The sequence below is a fragment of the Lagopus muta genome, chromosome 1 (genome assembly GCF_023343835.1).
Source record: "Lagopus muta isolate bLagMut1 chromosome 1, bLagMut1 primary, whole genome shotgun sequence".
Lineage (NCBI taxonomy): Eukaryota > Metazoa > Chordata > Aves > Galliformes > Phasianidae > Lagopus > Lagopus muta.
The window spans coordinates 129,986,997-130,011,720 of record NC_064433.1 but is presented as its reverse complement, the minus strand read 5'-3'; the positions used below and the strand labels follow the sequence as shown (position 1 = coordinate 130,011,720).

Sequence of the window (24,724 nt, the reverse complement as noted above, 5' to 3'; positions counted from 1 at the left end):
AGACAGTTTTGGACAGTTTGAGAAACTCTGCTTCAAACATATTCCATTTCTATAAGTGTAAGAAATTTAAATTACACATGTAATGTGCTCTACAAATCTACTTTTGATAAGCCAAACATAATGAAATCTATTAAAGCTGATAATGTTTTTTTCTGTCAATGCTTTTAAGTTTATAACTGAATTTTGCATCAGAGAAATTTTATTTCAAAAATAAATAATAAGATTTCCATAAAATTTTCCTTCATGTGAACATGTAGGTCCATTTTTCACTATAGAGTTGCCTCTTACTTCTTTTCAAGGAGGATGTCTGTTCAGAAGTGTGGCTGCTAGGGAGCATAGCTACAGTTAGTATATCCAGATAAATGTGAATACAACAGGAAAAATCTTGAGTCTGTTCTGGTGGCATGACAAAGTGCCTGCAAGACAAGAAAACATGGTGGCAGAACACTTTCCTGGCATCATTTTTTAAAGAATGCAATTTCACCTTTCTGCAACTGAGAGGCTGAAAATGTTTATTTTAAATTCTTCTTGTGTACGTTGTAATAATCGGAGATGGCTAAAAAAAATAAACAAAAAAACAGGTAAAGAAAGAATCGGATATTAGCACTAGTCCTGGTGTCTTGGTAGGACATAAGGAACATTATTAGAGCTTTAGGATGTAGCTTCAACTGAGGCCTCTTTTCATTGAAACCTTGGTGTCTTGCCTGGATGCTCCAGCGCAACCACTGACTTGCACGAACTTTCATTGAACACAGGCATTCATCTAAATGATAGGTATTATATAGCAAAGGAAAAGCATTATTTTGTACATTCTATCCTATCCTATCCTGTTTTATTTTTAAGTTGTGTGTGAGACCAACAAAGGAACCTTTGTTCTGTCAGTTTCTGTTGGTCACGGTGTTTGAGATCACTGTGCTAGCTTTGTGCAAAGCAGCATATAGAAACTTTTGACTTCACTGAGAATTGAGTGTCTGTTTTCAGTGAAGATAAAGGTAATTTTGCTGTAGTGTGCATAGAGCTAGCTCCACTAGAAGTGAAGAACTGAGTTTCAACTTAGAAACTAACCTCAGTCTCTTCCTTGTAGAGTGAATATATAATATTGTACCCCACTGTTTGCTCAGTTGAAAACTGAAGCAACTGCAAAGACTGGTATAAAGGATGTACTGATCCAAGATCTCCTAAAAAGAATTAATGGAGAGAATATAAACAATGAAATTGAAATTCAGATACTAAATGGAAACGTGCTTATTTTTACTGAAAAAAATTGTTTTGTAGGGGCAAAATTTTTGTTCATTCTCATTCAATGTTGTAAGTACTTAAAAAAATAGAGGTAAAGCGTTGAAAAAGTAAATGCTTTACTTTCAAACTTTCATTGGTTTTCCTATTTAAAGTATCACTTTGCTTTTCATGACCTATGTTTTTAAAAAGAAAAGCATATTTTTAACAGACTAACTCACTCAGAAGATCTGTGAATCTTTTAATTTGAGCTGTAACATTTTTATTAGAGTGAACAAACCTACAGTAGCTCTTTGAGGAGATATTTGGACTAACGGTCATTTCTGAGGTGTTCTAACTGTGATAATAAATGATGGAAAAGCAAAGTGGAAGCTAAACAGTGGTGTTAGAGCAGCCCTGCTTCTAGGCTAATGTAATCTGTTTCTCAGACTGAGTACTGTACTTCGAAGGAATCCACAGAGTGGTACTTGCACTGCTTCTGGTGCCCAATGTGCTCAGATCAGATCTACCTGCAGTACCTTCTCAGGACACTTCCCAAGGGCTTTCTTTCCTTCAGAGAGAGTAAAATCCTGAATATCCTAAATCCTAAAATTCAAAATTCCATTAAATATGTACAATTTACCGGAAGGGAATTATGACTTCTTCTATATTTAGTAAACATTTGACAGTCAAAATAAAGCATTCATATAAAATAACCTCAAATATGAATATTATGCAAAAGCTTGTCCTGTGAAAAGACAGCACCATCATTAGCCAGCTGTATACAAATGATCTTTGATTCTATAAATGTTGATTCCCACATGTGAGCTAAGAAAAGCTGTTCTATTCACTCAGCATTTGGAGAAACCCACAGACATGTCTGGCGTATTCCTTACTGTACAAGCTGAGCGTGTCAAAGTAACTCCTGTCACTGGTCTTTCAAGGATAAAATGATAGAGAGTTCAGTGTAATAAAACAAGATCAGAATTCTGGGTACCAATAAAGATGTGCTCTGTGTAGTATATTGCATCCGTTAGGTGTGTGACGATATCTCATCTCATTGAGATGAAAGAAGAGTCTCTTCAGATTTAAATCTGTCAGCTTCACAGAGAAAATAAAGCTAATACAATGAAAAATAGCAGTGAGATAGGCTATGAAGAAAACTGGTCCTTAATTCCTTTGATGCCTTGGCTTTAATTCCTAAGGTGATCGATGGATAAATGCTAGCACCACTTCTTCACCTATTGATCATTTGCCATTTAGAGATGAGAGGCCCCGAGCATGTTTAGAACCAGGATTACAGTGTCTGTGAATTAGGTTTCCTGGTGTTACAGCATTAGCTCTGGAAGAATGGCCTGCCAATAATTTAATAGAGCAGGGGAACCAGATGCTTTTAGCAAAAATGCTCTCCTCAGTTCATACTATAGGTTCTTCTCTCTATAAATAATGTAGAATGCCATTGGTTTAGTAGCATTTATTTTTACAATAGGGAATCTATTAAATGAGAAACCTGGGAAGTGAAAAATGAAAAAGCAATAAAAACAAGTTCAGAGTGATCAAAAGTAAAGACATTCTAGAGAGCCTAAATTCCGCACTGTTTAAATCTACCAAGAGTGCACGTACCAGGTGACCTAAGGAGTTTACTTCCCCCGATCTACTCAGCCCTGCATTCACCTGCATGGCAGAGCACACATTTTGTGTCCTATGAGCAAATGCCATCCCTGTGGTGGATGCAGGCCCCCTGCAACACTGAGAGGGTCTTTTGTGGCATGACCAGGCGTTTGCACAGGATTCACAGGTAGAGCAATCTGGAAGCAGGACAGGAAACATAAGGCAGGCAAATGCAAATGTGAGCTTTCCTGGCTTCAGATCACCAGAGATCATGGTCCGAAAGCTGTTTTTAACACAGCTTATTCTATGGGTTATTAAATGCATATACCAGTGTGTTTCTATGTTCACCTACATAGCTTTGTATGTACATCTATCTGTATTTTAATTTCTGCATTATTATGCCTGGTGTGCTTACTTAGTAACAAAACAGGAAACATGGAGTGAAAGAAAGGATGAGATTAATGTAATGCAATTAGTATACTCAGGGCAGAAAGTTAGTGATTGCACAGCTCTTAGCACTTGAAGTACATGAGGTGCCTTTAATGATAAAAACAATTTTGAATTCTGCTGTAAAAGTGTGGTTGAATAGTTGGGAAGAAAGAGAATTGTTAGTTTATTGAATTTGCCCACAAAACAAACCAACAAAAAAATGTGTTGCAAAAATCAGGGGAATTTGCCATTCCTCAACTTACTTGTGTTGTTCATTTTTCACACCTTTCATCGTTCTGACCTATGACAGAGATGTCTCTACAAATTGTATCTTGTAGTTGTCTTTTCAGATACAATGGAAAAGAATGTGCTAGTGCCAAAATTATTACTGCACAGGCTCAAAGTAAGGGAGGTGTTTAGCCTGTCTTCAGAAGTAACCTGAAAAATAAATAAATAAATAGTAAGAATAAATCAATTGTATCAGGGGAAAAAAAAAAAAAAGAAAGAAAGAAAACATAGCTCCATTGGCCTGAATGTATCCTGTTCCACATCTGGATAGACTTTATCAAAGACCAAATGTAGTGAGATGTATAGAACTGATTTCAATTTGCATATCATGCTTTCATTGCAGGAATATCAAATTGATATATTTTTTGCTCAGACGTGGACAGACAGTCGTCTTCGCTTCAACAGCACCATGAAAATTCTGACTCTAAACAGCAATATGGTTGGTTTGATCTGGATCCCAGACACAATATTTCGGAACTCCAAGACAGCAGAAGCACACTGGATCACCACCCCAAACCAGCTCCTCCGGATATGGAATGATGGCAAGATCCTGTACACCCTCAGGTGAGCATTCAGCATGCTTCTTGCATTTTTGGATCTGGAGTAATTTCCTTGTTCTCCTCTGCTGCTTGATTCCTGATGTTTACCTGACATTGCTTGATAAAGAGTGAAATATTCCAGTATAAACACTGCAGAGTTTAAGCAAAGTCTCATCTTTCTGAAAAAGAAACTGTGAATCTAGGAAACAAGTCTATCTAAATTGTGGAACTCAGGTTCTTATATTAGGAATTTTAATAAAACTGGAGCCATGTAGTTCCATAAAACCTGCCAGAAACCTTTCTGATCAGAGTTAGCTGCAGAACCAGATAAAATATTTCCAGATTCATGATAGTGTCAGTACTTGATTCTTCAAATAAGTCACACTGAAAGATAGTCTGTCACATCTCATCAAAGTGTGAATCGCTGGAGGAAAAGCTTTTAGAATTTTTCTTATCTTCATAATATCATCAACTACATGGCATTAGAAATAATGTATAAATTTGCATAAAAAGAGCCTGTGGAAATCAAAATGTGTTTATTTATTGAAGAGATGAATTACTCAGAAGGGAGTTCTACCATAAGCCAAACTCCACAGGGCAGTTTTTCAGAAACATGGCTTTGACGCTACATTTTCTGCACTGATTGTTCTCAGCATTGTGGTTGCTCTTCTGATTGCAGTTGGGCTCCAGTAGCAAGTCCTTCAGAAACAGTAGTGAGTAAGTTGAACAATTGGAAATACTACTGAAATTTTATTGCCTTTCCCTTCATAGGCTTGCTCCATGGTGACAGAGCTCTTGCTTATTTCTGTTGACAGCTTTAATCACCTCTTGTCTTTTTTTTTTTTTTTTCTTTTCTGTAGTTTTATTTCAGTTCTTCAGAGCAAGTTGTGTCTCCTTAATATTTGTTAGACTTACATACTTATGTAAAAAACTGTTTGTCATACGAGCTGCAAAATTTCCCTAAATCAGGTAAAATAAATGAATAATGTTTGACCAAATGGGTTGTCAGATTGGGTATTTTTTTAAGTGAGAAACTGCTAGAAAGATCATTGATCATTCTGTAATTAAGAAACAAGTAATTTGTCTGACTTTGGTGACCACACAGAATCAGCATGGCATGGAACCAGTAACTGCATGCCTAGGTTCTATGCAGGTTTGATAAATATTCTGCATTCAAGAGAAGATGCCATTCTGTGTATAAGGCTCAGACAGGCTTATTTCCTTTTCCTCCTCTTGCCTGCCTACTTTCAGGTGTTAATCTTTCTGTAACACTCTGAATTTTATTCTACAATCAGTTTAAAAACAGAAGTTCCATTTAAGTGACCTTTTGCAGCACAGAAGTTTTCTCTGAGCCACACTAAATCTCATATGCAATTTTTCCCAATCCAGTTTGTTAGCTTTTGAATATTAAATAAAAATAGAAAATGAAAACAAAGCACCAAGAACTGAAAAGACCTGTCTCTCACACACGCATAATTTCTGGCATGCATGTAACGTCTTTTTCCTGAAAAGCACTCAACAATAAACTAGCCCTTAAAGCGAAATGCTTGTGTAAGTAGATTCACTTCGCAGTGTTTAAGATTGAAGATCATCCAACAGTCAGTTTTAAATCAAGTCCACACATAGTGTCCTTTGTGCTAGGATATCTCATAAAAGAAGCTTTCAAGTGGGACTGTAGAGGTATCTTGTAGGTTTTTGAGAAGTATTCCAAAACAACTGAACAGATTTTAACTTCACACTGTAAGCAAATGAAGAGAGGATTCCCTATAAGATTCTTTATTAAATTTTAATTTTGTGGAATTACATACACACACATCATCTGTTTTGCTGCCAGCTGATTCCATCCCATTTTGTTTAATGATTGTCTCAAGAAAAACATGTGCACAGATTTCTTTAGATCAGAAAACTCTTAATCACATTTTTGAAATTATTTATGTTTCCCGATAGTTGCTGTTGTTTTGGATTCAGCATAAGGAGCCTTTGGATGATCTGCATTTTAGCTTTTCAGGCCTTATAGGTATCAAAGCTCTTGCATGACCACCTAAAGCTGCTCAGCCTCCTCCTCTGTTCATGCTGCTGAGGTGCAGTGACAGACACCTGGTTTCTCTACAGGCTTACCATCAATGCTGAGTGCCAGCTGCAGCTACACAATTTCCCAATGGATGAACACTCATGTCCACTGATATTCTCAAGCTGTAAGTACTGTTTTTACACTTCATTTCATTGTAGTTTGTGAGCAGCATGTAGAGGTATGAGATTATTCTTTATTTCTGACAGCTTTTTCTACCATTCTGCAACAGGTCCAGGAAGCATAGGTTTGCTTAAACACTCAGGGGATTTCTTTTCCTCCCTAGCATTCCTGGTAGAGAGATTTATGCCATGAAGATATCTATGGATTTACTCTATTATTCTTTGCCAGAAACAGCCTTAATCAGTTGATCCTACAGTCACATTTTAACAAGAGCAGATATTCATTCCAGTCATTGCTATGTTAAGCTACAAAATCATGTGACATGTAAATGAGAAGACAAATGGAAGCCTGGGGACCAGCTCAGTTAGTCATGAACATCTGAGTTTATAGCAAGTAGCGTGGTAATGCATCTTTTCCATAATCTAAATTAAGAGGTGTAGATAGTGTAAATCCCATTTCACTTTTGTTGCTTAGCATGTCCTTCAGTCCCACTATTGTACTGTATATAGCATTGGTATATTTTAAACTCAAGCAATGAACAAAACAAATACATTATTGAAATGGATGGAAAACAGAAGTCAAGTGAGTTTATCCTGAGATCTCATATTTCTGTCAGAGAAAGTTCTTTCCATGCCAATTCATTTGAAAAAGTTCAAGAGCTCAAAGATACACCTGCACAGTTTTGTAATCCAAAGTTATACAATAGAAATGTTTTATAAACACTTTTTAAAGGGTCTCCAGTAAAGTTTTTTCCTTAGATAAACTCCAGGTTTCAGGATCTGTGTTCTCTGGAAATAAATGGAAATGTATTGTCTTTCTATTTAGAAAAAAAGGAATTTTCTTTGCCATCTCTTAAACAGCAGTAGAAGGCTAGCACTGCCTAGTGTCTTTATGATAAATACACTTGATAGAAGTGCATCAATTTCCTTTTATGAATAATATGCAAACAGTGCCCCTTAGTTAGCAGCTGGATCTGGATTTCACTGATCCAGGATGTATTCTTGTTCTTGTTTTTCCTCAGGAAAGCACTTACAGAAAATCTGGCAGTGTAAACATCATCCTTCCCCAAACCCATTATCACTGTTTTGCTGGTTTGTGTTCTACACTGATAAGTGAGCCTGGGTAAAAATACACAGTTGTGTGCTTAGTTTGGATGTGTGGAATGCATACTCAACTGGGCAGGAGGCAAATACCTCCTGAATGAGCCATCCTGCTAATAAATATTTGTCACTGATCTATGCATGCCCCAACTATGCCTAGTTACTGCATGAAGTTGCTCTTGCCTTGTGGCAAACTACTGCTGATTTGTTGCAGTACTTGCAGAGGAGTCCCATTCCAGAGATACTAATTAAATCTACCACATAAAATTGATAGGTCCTGTGTTAGCAATATCCAAGGAAGGTGGACACTAATAGTGAAGGAAGCCACTTCAGACCTCCATTAATCGCTAGGCAGTGCTGAATGCTAGTAAGCTCTGCTTCATGCTTTTCATTTAAAGAGATGGAGTATCAGTGCCAACTTCAGAAGGCTTAACTCCTTGGTAGTTTCAAATTACATCCTGATTTGAAGAGATTCCTCCTACAGATCAGAGCCCTTCTACCCCTGAATACGTGTTGCCGTCTAGGAGATGGAGATTACATGGGATCAAGCAGAATCTGAATGTGTCCCAGTTCGATGTGCATTCCTTAGTTTCTTGTCAGATGGAATAACATATGGAAGTATATAAAAATAGTAACTTATAGTTTTCTCAATCTTTTGGTCATGTTAATAACAAGAGTTTATTTTTTTAAGTTTATACTAAGTTTTGTTCCTTTCCTTGAATAAGTTTAGCACTACTATGGTTGTAGGGCATCTCCAGTCTGAGCTTTTTTTTTCTTTCCCTAAATCTGTTGTATTTTCAGAGTTATGTACATTCATAGCAGTCTCAAGATACATGGTATGCAGTGGGGCTTATGAAGCGTATGACTGAGTGAGTGCCTGAATGATTTATTACTGCCTGCTCTGACAAGTTTCTGAGCAGAGAAGTTTATTATGGATTCCAAGACATATGTCCTTGGATGAGATAGAAATGGTGCATAGCACTCCTTTCCCCTACATCCCTTTTGTTCTTTCTCCTTCACACAGGCAAAGATTTGCAGCTTCCACAGTAGGTAAGCACAAAAAACATTTTGGAAAATGTTTCCTGTGTGTCTACACAAACAAAAGCAAAAGTTAACATCTGATTTTTTTTACCTTTTATATGAATTTCCCTTGATGGTTCAGAAATGTGAAAAGCTAAACCCAGATTGTTTCTAGAGAATTTTCTTCTAGTGCCAAATAATTCACTTCTTAACCCTTACATTGCTCTGGGAACAGCTGGTATTCCTTGGGTGGGAATACAGAGTTCTACGTGGTCCATTTACCAGGATGAATAAGAAGAAAACAGCAGTTTATCAACAAGAGACCATCTCAATGTGCTGAGAGGGCTTACCAAAACCTATCTACCCCCTTCCTATTGAAAATCTTGTGAAAGAGGGTGGTTTGGAACATACTTGCTATCCTACTCTGAAGTGATTTTTGGGTGTGTGTTTTTGGCTACAACTAAGAAACACCACCTTAGAAGGAACACCTCAGGGACAAGCAATAATAATTTGGAGCGCATCTCTGCAGTAACAGCTGGCCTGATCAGCCGATCTTGCTCAAGAGCCATTCCTGGAGCACTCCAATCTCTTTGCTTACAGTAATTAGAAAGTACTGAAATAGTCTGAAGACTTTCTGTCATTACAGTTTTGTACATTTCAGGTCAGACTATGAGATGAATAATATGGCCTATTCAGATATATGTTAGGTGAGGATGTGTTATTGCAATCCTTATGTAGATGTGTGCAGCAGTGTTACACAGCAGACTTACTGTGCAGCGTGACAGCTCTTTCACAGTCTGTGTGCCGGACTGATCTGAACAGCCACATGACAGGCAGGTTTTCTTAGTACAGAGATGCTGTGACATTGACATAAATGTCAATGTGTGGTATTAACGTGCGTCCTTGCGAATAGGAATTAAAAATCAATTATATGACTTGATACCAATGTAGCAAACATGGTACCATTGGCTCTAGGTGCTCCAGCTACTACTGCTTAAAAATGTTCCATCAGAGTGGTTCTCCATTCTGGTTAATTTATCTTTTTGAGCTGAGGGAGACTGCTGTGCTACTTTGGATACTCAACTACCTTGTTAAACTGTGTTGGTTATCTATATTCAGCACTGATTGGGCATTGTGTAAATAACCTAATTTTAGTATTCTGCCAGAAAAGGTAGTTAATTAAGGTAAGTAGGATTCACATGAACGTTGATAAGGGAGAAGAGGTGTTCTGTCTGAAGGACAAAGCACAAGAATAAACGAATAAGACACAAGAAGCAAAATGCAGGCTGAAATGAGAATTGTAATTCATTGTGGAACTCCTGCCATAGGATAGCAGAGATACTAAAATTTTATAAAGATTCAAAACTGTTTGGGCAAATCATTGGGAACACTGGTAGCTATTGAGCATAAAGAGTATTAGCATATTAGTGGCTTCTATTTTGTTGTTATTGTTGTTCTGAGGGAATTAGAGAATTTCAGATTAAATACCAGGCAGAAGAAAAGCTGAGGAGTTGATTGCAAAGCGGCCCACTGTCTATTCATTACCAACTCCAAGTTCACAAATGCCTCCCTGACTGTATGGTCAAGCTATTCAAAGGACATCTTTTCCATTAGGGTTGCAATGCAGCTGGTGCATAGTTGGCATCTATGGTTTTGATTTATCAGCAATTTCTGGGACTGTTGGATTTTCTTGAACTTCTTCCTTTTATTAGGCCCATTGCAGAATATCATGAGCATATTTACACCTACATGTGCTCAACAATTGTTTGAGCTGGTAATTTTTCAGCCCAGCAACAAACCTTTGCCTCTTATCCCCATCCATGTGCTCAAGATTGTCCTAGATTCTTGACAACCCTTCAAGAATACAGAATATGAGAGCCATACCAGATGCAGTTGTACTGAGCTGCATTGCAAGATGCAAGAATAGAAATAATCATACTGAGTTAGTTAATTGGGTTTTGTTGCTTTCTTTTTCTTGCTGCTGTTCTGATACCACTCTTTGTTCTAAAAAGCACCTCTTATTTAGGCAGTAGAATTGGAACCATTGTAGCAAATTTTATCTTTTCCTAAGTGAGAAGATCCGCAGCTCCTAAGTTGACATTATTGAAGGATTGGGGCCAGGCAGAAAAATGTGGGCATCCCTGGAAGGCCATTTCTACTATGAACACTTGAACATGCACACAATTGTTCGTGAACAATCCAAATGTTTTCAGTTCAGTTGAAAATAAAGGGAAGCAAATTTGCCAGCTGCAGATGGGTTGCGTGCTCAGTCAGGCCTTCCTTAAAGCCTTCAGTACCTTCAGTGTCCTGAAAGTTCAAGAATTTTTTTAAGTGACTTACAAAAACATGTAAAATATTGCAGCAAAAAGGTAGGAAAATATGAAAAGTATTACAAAAAAATCTAACACGAAAAAAATGGTCCTTATTTTCTAAATATAAACATGGTTCAATCAAACGTTACCCCTTTGAACGTGAAACCTCTTATGGATATGCAATTTAGATGATCAGGAAGTACTTTGAACCTCATGTTATTAATCTGCCAGAAGAACTGGCTGTCATCACTGCTTTTAATATGTTTCTTTATTATTCCTCCTAGCCTAGAAAATCAAATGCTGGTTTTGTGGTATAAGCTGTGCTTTGTTTCATCTCATGTATCATCAGTAGAATCATTAATACAGTCTGAAGGCAGAATTTTCTTCCTGATGAAGAACAGGCCAGAAGGAACACAGCTTAATGTTCACGTCTCAGGGGTAGTAGCATTAAAGATTCTGGGAAGGACTTGCGATGTGCAGAAGGAGCTTTAATCCAAATGTAAACTTCCCATCTGTGCTCTCTAAAATGGGCTAAACCAGGTTGTGGGGAATCAATGGAATTCTTGATTCAGGTTCTGTGACAAGCACATTTTAGCTGTTGCAGTTTTTTATCTTCTAGAACGACTCAGTACATTTCTTAAGGCATAATAGACACTAAACTAGAATCTTCTTGCTTTTTATGAGCCTATTTCCTAGTCAAGCCAAGACTCATAAAAGTTTGCATGATATTTGAATTGGAGGTTCTGCTAATTTGCATCTGATTACTCCAATTGGTTGTACTCTATGTCAATGAAATTGGCCAAATTATTCTTGTTATAAGTACATTCACTGTAAAGTTACACTTTCTAAATCTAATTTATGGTATATTCATGTCTAGTGTGTAGTGTGTATCATATCAGTGATGCTAATCTTTCTTTTAGCTTTCTGTCTCAGTGTATGAGGTACATCAGAGACACCTTTATAAACATTTACATCTGCATGCTTCTGACTCCAAATTTATACAAAACATTTTAGCACAAACGTATCGGACTTAAAACAATCTGATATTAACTCTGTATTTAGTCACCAATACACACAACTTCTACTTAACTGGAAAGGCAGTGCAACTTCCCTGAACTTGAGGGATGACAATGCCTCATAGATGAGGGAGAGTTGGTGGCAAGTGGTAATTCATATATATTGTCCCTTGCTCTTCTGGGAGGCCCAGCTCTAAGTCACCTTTAAAAAAGGAAACTGCAAGTCCCAAAAATCCCAGTTGCAGTGTATCTTCCCAAAGCATCCAATCTTCTTTCTCTAATTTTTTTTATGAATAAGAAATAGTGGATTTTTTTTTTTTTTTTTGCTTGTTTTCATTGTTGGTCTTTTTTTTGTGTGTGTGTGTTTTGTTTGTTTTTATTTTAAATCAGTACTGAAGCAAGTTTATTAAAAAAAAAAAAAAAAAACTGCCAATGAGCAATTTTTGCAAAATAGAGATAGCTGATTTATGTCATATTTACAGTGTCAGGAGAAAATAAGATAAAAAATCTGAAGCAAGGCCAGGTGGCTGTTTGCATGTCTGACAGCTGAATGCATCAACTGAGGCACTGGAGTCTCTGTCATGTGGGAGACATTATTAATTCCAATGATTTTTGTTATTATATTCATTATTTACTTGAAGCCAAAATCCTTTTAGGCATCTTTTTATGTGCCAGCGTGGTCTTTCTTCCTTTCTGTTTCAGGAAAAATTTGATAGTGTGATACAAATGCACAAAACAAGTGATACAAATAGTGTGATACAAATGCAGAAAAAGTTGCACAAGAATGAAGAAAATATGTTTCATCTGGAAATGTAATACAGCACCTATTACATTCTACATGTTTATATTATTGTTATTTACTTGTTTAGGATTGTGGTATGTAGTCTGAATGAATCTGATCTGTAGGGAGAGGCTGATCCACCATTTGTAAACTTAGCAACCCTACATTTGTAACTTTAGTCACAGAGAGATCATCTCTGTAATATATACAGCATCAGGAAACAGTCACACTCTCTTGCATCACATTTTTTACATAAGAAAGAATGACAGTTTGTAAGAAACAGTTGCATCACAGGACAATGAGAACAATGTGGGAACATTCTGGAACAGCGGTCTGATCTGTCTCAGTTACAAAGTCATAACAATACATTCTGTAAATAAAAAAAAAATTTCTGTAAGCAAGATAGAATTCCCCCTTTGTAGGGGGTTTTGTTTCAACATGAGGATGCAGACTGAGTGGCTAGCGTGGATTTGCTTGTATAGTCAATATTCCGAAGTGGATCAACAGTGAAAAGAGCCCAAACTCCCAACAATGCTGTGCCTAGTTCCTTCTTGTTTGGGTTATGGACAAATTTTGATCATTAGTGTTTAACTTGTTCCTTGAAGAAACTTCCCAAGGCACCTTCCAAGACGCATGCACCTTTCTGTATGCACAGGTATTACCTTATATGCTTATTTGAAATTCTTTCATTCTGTAGTGTTAGACTTTTACAAATGCTGATACAGCTACATGTGGTGAAATATATTTTGAAAAATAAAACATGAAAATACAGATGAAGGTAACCCGCCAAAAGGCAACTTAATAAAAACCCAAATCATACCTGTCTGCAACATTTCCCTTCTCCCCTCTCTTGCGCATTTCCAAAGGCAAGAGATGGGCTTAGAAGCACACCCAGAAATCTGAAGTTATCTGGGGTCTCCACTAGAATGCACAGTGTATTTTTGAAGAAGTGAAAGAACATATAGCATAAATTTTCTATTTAATTATTGTAATGAATGGATTTTTTTTTGTTAATTGGTTGCATTGTTATCTTCTGGGGGCACTTCAGGGTCCATACTGAAGGTCTTAGTGATGCATCCCCAAACGGTGAGAACTGTCTGCTTGAGTTCACTGGTATCTTAAGGGAAATAAAGAACTATCACAGAATTATTTCCAGCGGAAGCCATTTGGCACTTTGAGAGGCAAGAAGTACTGCACAAGTGTCAGGAGGAGGACAGATATCTAGCAAAATCATTGAGAGGGTGAGAAAGAACAAGGAGAGAACAGAATGGGCTCAGCCAGATAACTTTCACCTACATCACTGTGGTTTAAAAAAAAGTGGGGACTATTGACTCTCTGATTAGATTCGCTTAGCCAGAATCCAGGCAGTGGTTTTACTTTTGCTAGGTTTGATGAACTAATGATAATGGGGTTATAGAGTCTATAGTGGATTCAATAAACAGGATGAAAACATCAGGTCCTCATTGCAGTAGTTCTTGTCGGTTGTTTACCTTTAACACAGCCTGGCCAAACAAAGCAGCCTGGAAACATCGAAGTATTAAAAAACCCTCCCTTTTCTTGTTTATTGCTTCTACTTCTTCAGAATTAACAGAAAAAGAAAAATCTATCACCAGGATCCACAGAGCTAAGAAAGAGGAGGAATTAATGCAATAGTGCAGCTTTGAAAGTGGTTTTGTTATTAGTGCTAGAGGACAAAATGGGAAATGTCATTTGTATCTGCTCCCATTAGAAGGATGCTGTCTATCTGTCTGGATGCTATGAGGGGCAGGTCTGTCTCCTTAGAAAGTAATTATCTTTATGTAATGGGCATGCTACAGACCAGATAATAAAACTTCAGTCTTTTTTCATAAGTTGGGTAATACACTGGGATTATGTTTCTTACCAAGAAAGAACTCTGCAGATGGGAAAACAATAAATGAGATTTAGATGGGAGGAGGAAGTAACACCACTTGAGACATCACATTTAATGTTAACTTCATTTTAAAATATTTTTATGTTCTCCCATATGATTTAGATTTTTGATTGATTCTTCTAATTTTTCATGAAATGCTGTACTTTCGTATGTCTAAGTGCAGAGATTACTTCTGTGTAATGGGAATTGTTATGATTTAATTTGTGAATTTGCCATGAATAGTATAAAATTATTATTTTTTCATACTGAGATTTGGCAGTTTTACCAGTAGTCTGTTATAGCTCAGGGACTGTTGACTTTCTCTACAAAACATTTGCTCTAGTCATAAGAAAGAATGCATATGGAGGCATGTTGGTGGAACTAAAAGTTCCTGAGCCAACTGGCCAGATCAGAGAGTTTGCAGAAAGCACTGAAGCTCCATTCCATTGTCTTCTACATTATTTTCTTTCCTAGGGAAACCAAGTATTTGTGGAGAAGGCTGGTTTGTTCGCAGACATTTTTTAAGGTCTGATGGGAGTTAAGAGGTGTCTAGGGTGTGCATTTACATCTAGGAGCTCAGAAATTCTCCCAGTTCTACCAGCTGCTATGTAACTGCAAACAGACTGTTTCTTTTCAACTTTTGCTTTTGTTGCACTTGCATCATTGGCTTTTGATGAGCACAGGTGATCTGGGTTAGCTGCAGCTCTTCCTACTCATTTCAGAGAGCATCAGTTTGGGAACATTCCAGTTAATGTCTGTTCTTTTCACTCTGGCAGCCTGATGGGACATTTCTGATTCTTTTCTATGGAGATACACCATCAGGAAAAAACCAAGAGCCTCATTAAAATAAATGTGATTATCAAAAAGTGGAATGAATTGAAATTCACAGTATTTAGGTGCCCTCATTAATATATTTCTTTTTCCACTGTTAGCAATACAGGTTACTACAAAACTGCATCAGAGCTGTTCTTCACCTTACACACCTTTCATACAAAGAAAAGTTGAGCAAAGTTTCTGCCTAAGTTAAGGCATTTTACACCATGTCTCATGATACATTGAAGTCTTCTAAGTTCCCAATTAAAGGTATGACTTCACTGAAACAGAAGAAAATCATATATGTGTGAAAGTAGTCCTTGATTTGTGGATGAACATCTTATAAAAGAACATTCATCCTGATCTCACTGTCTGCTTCAGCTTAGTCTTCAGTAAAAAGTAAGCAACATAAGAACAAGAACTTATAGAAAGAATCTCTTAATTTCTCTCACAGGTATGAATGAGAGAGGATGAGAAAACAGATGTGTGATAGCTTTCAATCTTTTCATTACTGGCAGGTACTCAGCTACTCTGCTTAGAATAAAATGAAATGTAGCAAAATAAGGAAAAAATCCTATTGCAAATCTTTTGGCACAGAAACTGACAGCACTTTAGCTTTTCTTAAGGTAATATAAAGTAAATATTCACTTGTGGACTTGAGACACTTAGATGTTCCTTCCTTTATATTAACTGATGTAACATTTGAAAGCACATTTCATATAATGAAACCTTAAAAAAAAATCTGGGAATGCAGTCTTGATGGGTTGCCATGGTATAATCTGAATTCTTACTGCCATTTGAATTGATGAAGACTGAATGTCAGAGCTTAGGAGGAATTTTCATAGAAGAGTATGTTTTTTTTTCCTTTGGGAAAAAGTTGTTATTGTGAAATACAAACTTCTCTTTGTAAGAACACTATATTTTACCTTTTTGAATTATTTTAGGAACTCTCAGTCCTCAGCAGAAGGAAATATCTACTCTGTGACATCCTGAGGCACCCTAATACCTGAATGAGTGATGCTTAGTTTTGGATCTTTTCTGGAAAGAACAGTGGAAAGATTCTCAATTTACTTTTTAAATTTTGCTTATAAGTGACCTGATCACATACTGGCTATTTTACATTTTTTAATCATTTCTAATTCTGATTTTTTTCACTGCAGGATGTTTTATGTAAAATATATATGTGTGATTTGTTTCAAAATATAAGAACTAAGGGTAATAGTGCAAAAGTAGCTACTTTGCACTTACAGTGCTTCTTATGCATTGGTCTGAAATGAAACAGAAATGCCACCTCATTTAGGAAAAAAAGAATGGGAACCATTTAGGGGCAAATAGTCAGTGCCATCCACTTTTTGATTCAGTAAGCTTGACCTTTTCAAGTTAAAAAGAAAAGAAAGTAGCAAGAAATGCATGTATTGATTGACTTCAAGTGAAGCTGCTGGACCACATGAGCATGGAGAAGTTTGTCTGATAGCAGTGATTTTAAACATAAGATAACTTTGTGATCTGAACGGTGTATTTGTTCACAGCAGTTGTCTAAAAATCAACATTACAATAAAACAATGTTACTTGCCTCTGGCAGCTGGAGAAGGCAGCCACAGACTCTTGGATAAAAGTGTTATGGCTAAAAGGAAAAGGAGATACCCAACAATTTCATAACATAGTTTTTCCTTTATTTTTGTTCTCAGCACATTCCCCCAGCATCCGGACTTGAAATCTTTAAAGCTTTGCTTGTCCAACCTATACAAAACTGCAGAAAGGAAGATAAAAGGCTGTTCCCAGCAACTTGCAAACCTTCAAGTTGTTTGAGGGATTTATACTGTAGTTTTACATTGATTTATGTGCAAAATACAGCAGTATCTATTATGTCAAAGCTCAGCAGAATTGGCAGCCAAAATCCTGGTCTGTGGCACTATCAGATTTAAGAAGTTAAGCAAGCTAAGACTATTCATTACTTTATAGGAGTTTCAGAAGGAAAACTCAGGTGTTTCTGTGATTCAAATGACAGTTGCACGTTTATTTATAATCCTGTTCACTGTGATTCATTACACTCACAAATGTGTGTCTTCCTTAATGGCATATACCTAAACAACACCGGATCTGAATTCAGTGTCAACCCTGTCTTGAGCAGGAGATTGAACAAGAGACTTCCCAACGTGTTCAACCTGTGATCCTTTATGATACATCTTTTTCATGTTCAGAACTAGATTTATTTTAAAATATTAAATCTTCTTTATAAAGCGTTTTTTTTTTTTTTCATATTCAAAGTTATAAATCTACATTTGTGAAAACCATCTTTCCCTGTCAGATTTTAAAGAGAACAATTTTCAGTGTTGGCTTTCTTAGGGAATCAAATAAGAGGGGAAAAAATATTGCAAATTGCAAATTGTTGCAACTTGCTATGATCAGTTTTTCTGGATGATGGAGTGTGTGTCCTTTTAGATATGGTAAGGTTGTTTCTGTATATTTTAACTGTGTGATGGTTGTCACCACCAGCAATCACTGGTATATTATTTGTAAATGGCAAACTTTTGTTGATCAGAGACAGGAATTCTTCCATAGACTTAATATAATCAAATAATGTTAAAAGTCAAGCAGGTTATAGAGTTTCTTTCAAATTTCCTAAGGGATTTCAGGGATTAAACATAAACAGAAAAAGCATCTATCACAGAATTCATATTTTGTTTAAACTTTTTTCTAAATTCTATTTCATAAGAAACAGTTCAAAACAGTTACTGAAACAAACTGACAAGCTTTTGCAGTTCAGTAAAAAACCTCAGCACTTATCTTCCCTGTTATTTTCTTATCATATACTTTTGACTGTTTTTTCTTCATTTTCATTGGAATTTGGAGAGGAAGTCTAAAATACACTAAAAGCATTCTCCTGGTATTACTTAGATAAAGAAGACAGAGGACATCAGAAATTTATCAGTGACGCTTTTACACCTATACGATTTCTGGACAATGGTGATAACTGAATGTAAGACAGAAATATTGTTCAGATAGACATACACTTCTCAGTGATTATCAAGACAAAACCTTTTGAAATTCTGGAAAGAACTCATAATACAGGTGACAAAATACAGGAATGACTGTATTTCCAAATCAGTTGTATCATTTTCCTCTTAAAGTATTTGTTTAATCCATTAAGTGCCATTATTTGCAAGGGTTTTTTTTTTTTTTTTTTTTTTTTTTCAAGAAGCATTCTCTCCTTAAAGTATGACTTTCATTTCCAGCCCTGGTGGATCTTAAGGCAGTCAGTATCATACTTACAGCCATTTTGCAACAGTCAAACTTGGTACAGTTGCAAGAACAAATTTATACCATAGCTGCATCATTGAGTCCATAGGATACACTGCAGTCATATTTGTGCAGTAACATAGGAAATGAGTATTGCTGATATGTCGCAATCAAGTTGTTTCTCACAAATTCTTGTATTTAATTTTAGTGTAAAGAGAGACATTTATTTTGTGTGTAAAACTAGAAATTGAACAGTCGTTGTGACTTTCCACACATAGACGTTAAATTTTTCAAGTGATGTGAGATATAAGTTTTGACATAGACCAGAGTTTGGTATCACTTTTTGAGTCTTTTCTTTTTTTCTACTGTCTTAGATGTTTTCTGTTCTTATACTACTTTGAATGGCATGTAGTGTTAAAAGTGCACAGATCTATTTAAAAACACTGAGCAGAAATCTAACAAAATGCATATGAATGAATTGAGCTTTTATATATGTTATTATCTGCATTTTTATTTTTACTAAAAGTAACTACATGAGCATTAACCTCAGGTACATTTAGTGTTAATGAAGACTTTATATTCTCAGAGTTTGTGCTGAAGTAAATAAACACCTGATGTCTTTGCTGGTGTTATAACACATCAGTGTTTTAGCTTGGGCAGCTGTGTTGCGCTCTGATAGTGTAAAACATCTACAAGTATCTGTTAACACACTGATGCCAGCAACACTTCAGACTATTGACTTGGAGGAGGTAAGACTTACATATCATAGTATGTTGCAAACCAACCCCAAATTCTGGGATGACGTAGAGATGGATCTGAGGAAGGTTAGATCTGTGGATATCATTTTAGTGGTATGGCATAGGAAATCTAAAGGTCTTTGAATGCCAAGCTGCTTGATTCATTAATATATGCAGGAGTGTCACCAAATACCTAGTGCTCATAATGCTCAATGCTGTAGACACTGACTGATTATTTTGTTGTGCATTGCCAACACCAAATGCAATTAAGTTAACCAGAGTGCTCAAATTATCAGATGAGAGGGGACATTCTAAAGGATTTCTGTTCTCAGTAAGTCTTATTTTCAGTTATCTGCAACTGTGAGACTTGGAAATTTCATTTTAAAATACTAGTCTAGAAATGTGTACATTTTTGTTGTTTACAGTAGTCTTTAATTAGAATAGCAGATGTACCAAGCAACTGTATATATAGCATGTAACTGGATAGTAAAGATAAAGGACAGGACTTCTTACATCATTGACTTTGGTATTTTAATTTCCTTAGTATATTGAGTTTTTTTTTTATTAGGAAAGGGATGCTGCAATTTAGTCAGAAGAAAAACATCTCACACAATTAATGTTTCTGTGTTGTCCCAGCCTAGGACTCCGCTCATTTTCTCTTCTTTCCACATGATATCTAAACTATCAAGTCATTCCCACATATGTATGTTGCTCCGAAAATAATGCCTCTTATTTATTCCCATGGAAACTACAACAGATACAAAGAACACAAGAACACTACTTGATAGAGCAAATTCTGGACTACAAAACACCATGTTTCAACACAGTCACCACCATTAGGTACTTTCACCAATGATGAACAAGTGCCTGATACACAGCTGCTACAACAGCACTATTGCTAGGAAAATATTGCCCACTGATGGATTGTCCAACTTCCATCAGTACAAACATGGAAATCAGAAGGCTCCAAATCCAAATTGTATGGTAACTGTGTAGGAAAGTCCAGACAAGATTGGCAATGCACTCCATAGTCTTCAAACTGGCGTGGGCCTGACATTAGCATGCTGCAAGGGAAAGGTTGTCTTCTTCTCTTGTCTGACTCGGGAAGTTCAAGCCTTCAGGCTAGTCAACATCTCTACATAGAAGTCAGAGTTGATGGTTTGTCTAGATTCCAGGAAATTCAGAAGGATCACCCCTTTCCTATCCCAAAAGACTTTGCCGATCACTTTATCCTCTGAGGGCTACATCTTAAACTTTTTCTTCAATGGGGAATTCATATGTCCGTGGACTGCCATTTTGACTCTAGGTCATTGTGATGACACCACATCTTGTTACAGATAATGAATGATGCAATCCAGGAAATTGTATCCTTGAGCCTTGTACCGGTTCAATAGCTCCTGACAAACTTGCATATGATGTTCTTTCTGTTCCTGTGTGAACATTTGTGGGGACCCACTTTGTGCAAACTTTGTGGTATTGAAACATCACCACCATCGTTTCTAATACATTGAAGATGATGTTCAGTACTATACAGTCTCCTGGTCTTAATACGCAGATTCTCACAAATGAGCTGATCAAGATGCTCTTCATTTCATTGTGTGACAGCATGGCTGCCCAGAATGTGTCTTGTCTTTTGTGTCACTGTCACTACTGCTGAAACATATTACCCACTGCTTCACTGTGCTCACATCCACTGACTGATCTCCATCAGCATTCAGAAAGTGTCAATGGATGCCATTTTTCCACATGGAGGAATTCAGTGACACATCTTTGCTTCATATACACTTCCATATCAGACACAGTTCTGTTAGACTGCCCTTCTGCAGCCATCTGTCACACAAAAACAAAATGCAGTGTAAAATCATCAGGAAGGTTCAAACTCTAATGCTGTACCATCAACATCTGATCATCAACATCAGCCTCTGATATCATGGGCCAACATAAACAAGTAGGAGGCATTACCTTCAGAGCAGCCTTTTTATAACTGTGTAACTTCATATGAATTACTGGCCTATTCATTAAAGAACTATCATGGGCTTGGCTGGGATATAGCTCGTTTTTTTGGTAGAGGCTTATATGGTACTATATTTTCGGTTTTTGATGAAGGTGGTGGTGATAACAGACCAATGTTGTAGTTGTCGTAAAGCAGTGTTTGCATAGGGTCAAGCACTTTTCCACTTCTTATACTGCTCTGCCAGTAGGAAATAAGATTGTGCAGGCAGTTGAAGGGGACACAAATCAGCTGACCTAGACTGACCGAAAAGATATCCCATATCATATGGTGTCATGATCAGCAGTAAAACCTGTGAGAAGGAAGGAGGAATGGGGGACATTTGGAATAACGACATTTGTCTTCTCAAGAAACCATTATGTGTGATGGACCCTGCTGTTCTGGGAGTAGCTGAACAATTGCCTGCTAGTGGGAAGTAGCAAATGTATTCCTTGTTCTGCTTTCATTTGCTTTGCTTGTGTCAGCAGCTTTTTTGCTTTACCTGGTAAATTGTGTTTATCTCAACCCATGAGATACTTTTGCCATTCTGATTCCCTCTCCCATCTCACCTGGAGAGCAACTGTCTGATGCTGAGCTCCCTGCTCAAGTTAAACCACAATGGGAACAACATTTATAAACTTGCTATTAAACATTTGAAGGCTGGTGCTAGCTTGAAATAAATCTGGGGTCCTGACTGTAGATCAAACTATTTGTGAATTGCTAAGGTAGAATAATTTAAGTACCAGAATAAATACCTTCTGAGAGTAAAACTAATGATCTTGGTCACTGTAATTTTATTGGGATTACAGGGACAGGATGAAGTATCTTGCATGAGTGTAGCTCTGCAATGGATAGATACAGGTCTTTCAGGAAAGAATCTAGGAAGGTGAGAAGGAGAGGTTGTACTTCATATAAAGGAAAAGATTAAAACATATTAAAGTCTGCTTGGAATGAGAGAGTTAAAGACAGTGAGGTTGAAGTGGCTGTTAGAATCCTAAGAGAAGTGGGCAAGACAAATCACTACTCTGGCATTTAGGAAAGCAGATTTCAACTTTTACATAGAACTGCTTGGCATGATCCCATGAAAGGCTGTCATGGATGTCAAATGGGCTTAAGGAAGTTTAGTGACCCCCAAGGATAGCCTCTGCGGAGGTCGTCAGTCAGTATACCCCTAGAATGGAAGCGGGCTCAGAGGAGATGAGTGATGAGCTCAGGTTAGGATGTAAGGAATGAGAACCAATTATCTCAGAGAAAGGTGAAGTTATATTGACATAAAGAGGATTAGAGAATGACCTTTGTTTTGTATGCATGGCTGTACAACTGGGTCAGCGGGATGTAGTTTTGTAAACAGCCTTCCTAAAGATTATTAGTGGAGAACAATGTTTTTTGGAGTTAGTCAGACCAGCTCAGGGGGTGGAGAAGTACATATGTGACTCAGCTCAACATAAACACTGAACAACTAACAAAATGTACATTTAATAAAGGAAAGGGCATGAGCTGATTTTAACCCATTCATTCTTTCTTGGTGGCTGGGGAAGCTCAGGACCATTATGAGCATAGACAGACTGATAACAGGAATCACAGTTGCATACTGACTTAACTGTATATCGCATCTGCTATCTTGTGTTTGCATTGTCATTTCAGTACATTCTTGTAGTAATCCTAATAATAAAAAGCCTGCATAAAATCAAATACAAATAAGTAAATTTGATATTAAATGTTAAACCTTCATCATATGTAGTATCAAAAAGAATCTTATCAGAGATAGTGGACTCTTAATAAGTGCAAAAGAACAATCTCCAGGAAGTCAAAAAATGGGGCAGAAAGCCATTATGTATGAACAGGAAACTCCCAACTGAGAAAAAATGCAAAAAAATTTAAAAAAAGGTACCTGGAAGGAGTATAGAGGTACTGCTGAAGAATGCAGAAATTGAGTAAGGAAAGCCAAAGAGCAAATAAACATGAAATGAGGAAATGATACAACAGTGACAGGAGAAGTTTCTACAAGTACACTGGTAGCAAAATAAAGGCTAAGAAAAATGCGAGTCTCCTGCTCAACAGGGCAATGTTACCTAGTGACAAAAGGATGTTGAAAGAATTGAGGTACTCAGTGCATTTTTTTCCACATTTGTTGCTAGTAAGGACTGTTCCCAGATCCCCAGGGCTATTGGTAGAGTCTGAACTGTGAAAGATAGCACTAGAAAGCACTTACACTTGCTGGATGTATATAATTCTTTGAGAAGGTGGAGTGAGGAGGACTTAATTGCAGCCTTCCAGTACTTAAAGGAAGCTTACAAACAAGAGACAGAGGCCAACTTTTCACGTGATCAGATAGGACAAGGGGGAATGGTTTTAAACTAAAAGAGAAGACGTTTATGTTTGATGTTAGGAAGAAGTTCTTTACTCAGAAGGTGGTGAAACATTAGAGCAGACTGCCCAGAAAAGGTGTGGTGCCCCATCCCTGGAGGCACTCAAGACCAGATTGATGGGGTCCTGAGCAGCCTGAGCTGGTGGGAGGCAACCCTGCCCATGGAAAGGAATTGGAACCTGGTGGTCTTTAAGGTCCCTTCCAACCCAATCCATTTTATGATTCTATGATCAAAAGAGCTGAGGGAGCTTGCCAATATAACTGCAAAGAAACTTTATGTCACCTTTTAAAGATATGATAATTAACTGATGATTATTAAAAGGCATCATGCATATTTTCAAGAAGAATAATCCAGGTAACTATAGGCCATTAAGCATAGCCTCAGTCTCTTGGAAGGTTGCAGATTCTCCTTGAAGAAGTTTCAAGCTCAGGAAGGACAAGATGATTGGCCGTATTCAGCATGGATTTATCAAGGGCAAACCACACCTGACTGAACTGATAGATTTCTGCTGCAATGAGATGATTGGCTTTATGGGTAAGGAGAGAATATTGGATGTTGTATGAAACCTTGGCATGGTCTCCCATATTATTCTTGTAGCCAAACTAGTGGAATTTGGATTGGATAAAAAAAATTGAAGTAAATTAGTTAGAATATTATCTGGACTGCCAGCTCAACTGATCAGTTGTACAAAACTGATTTTCAGTTACCAGTGACAATCCTCGAGAATCAGTATTGCTTTCTTTATTTATACTTTATTAATAATCTGGAAGCTAGAACAGCATGACCTCTCAGCAAGCCTGAGGTCATCCTCAAGCTGGTGTTCCTCATTCCAAACTGGTGGGACTAAGAGGAGTGGATAGCAGTACACAGAGGAACCTTAGACAATTTAGAGAAATTGAATGACAGAAACCTTATGAGGTTTAATACAGAGAAATACACATTTTTGTATCTGGTATGTACTAACCCCTTGTGACAGGGGATTACTGTCTGCAGGTTGACTAATTAAAAAGCAGCCTTATAGAAAAGTACCTAGGTATCCTAGGGTGCTATCTGCAGAGGAGGAACAGCTCTGTAAAAATGCCACTTCTCAGTGAGAACACAGGGATGAAATAATTGACAAAACATAGTGGGGAGAGGAAGAACGTAGGTCTCAGATTTATCTTCTTCTAAGGAAGAATTTAT

The 24,724-nt window shown here is 37.1% G+C and overlaps 1 protein-coding gene across 3 annotated transcripts in view; it reads left to right on the top strand.

Annotated features, from left to right (window-relative positions):
• The window catches only part of GABRG3 (gamma-aminobutyric acid type A receptor subunit gamma3), a 301,129-nt gene that overhangs the window by 152,373 nt on the left and 124,032 nt on the right, over positions 1-24,724 (top strand). For all 3 annotated transcript variants that reach the window (XM_048963988.1, XM_048963997.1, XM_048963979.1), the window contains 2 exons: positions 3,887-4,107; positions 6,195-6,277. In XM_048963988.1, the coding sequence (XP_048819945.1) occupies positions 3,887-4,107; positions 6,195-6,277 (304 nt within the window). The remainder of the gene's footprint in view (positions 1-3,886; positions 4,108-6,194; positions 6,278-24,724) is intronic.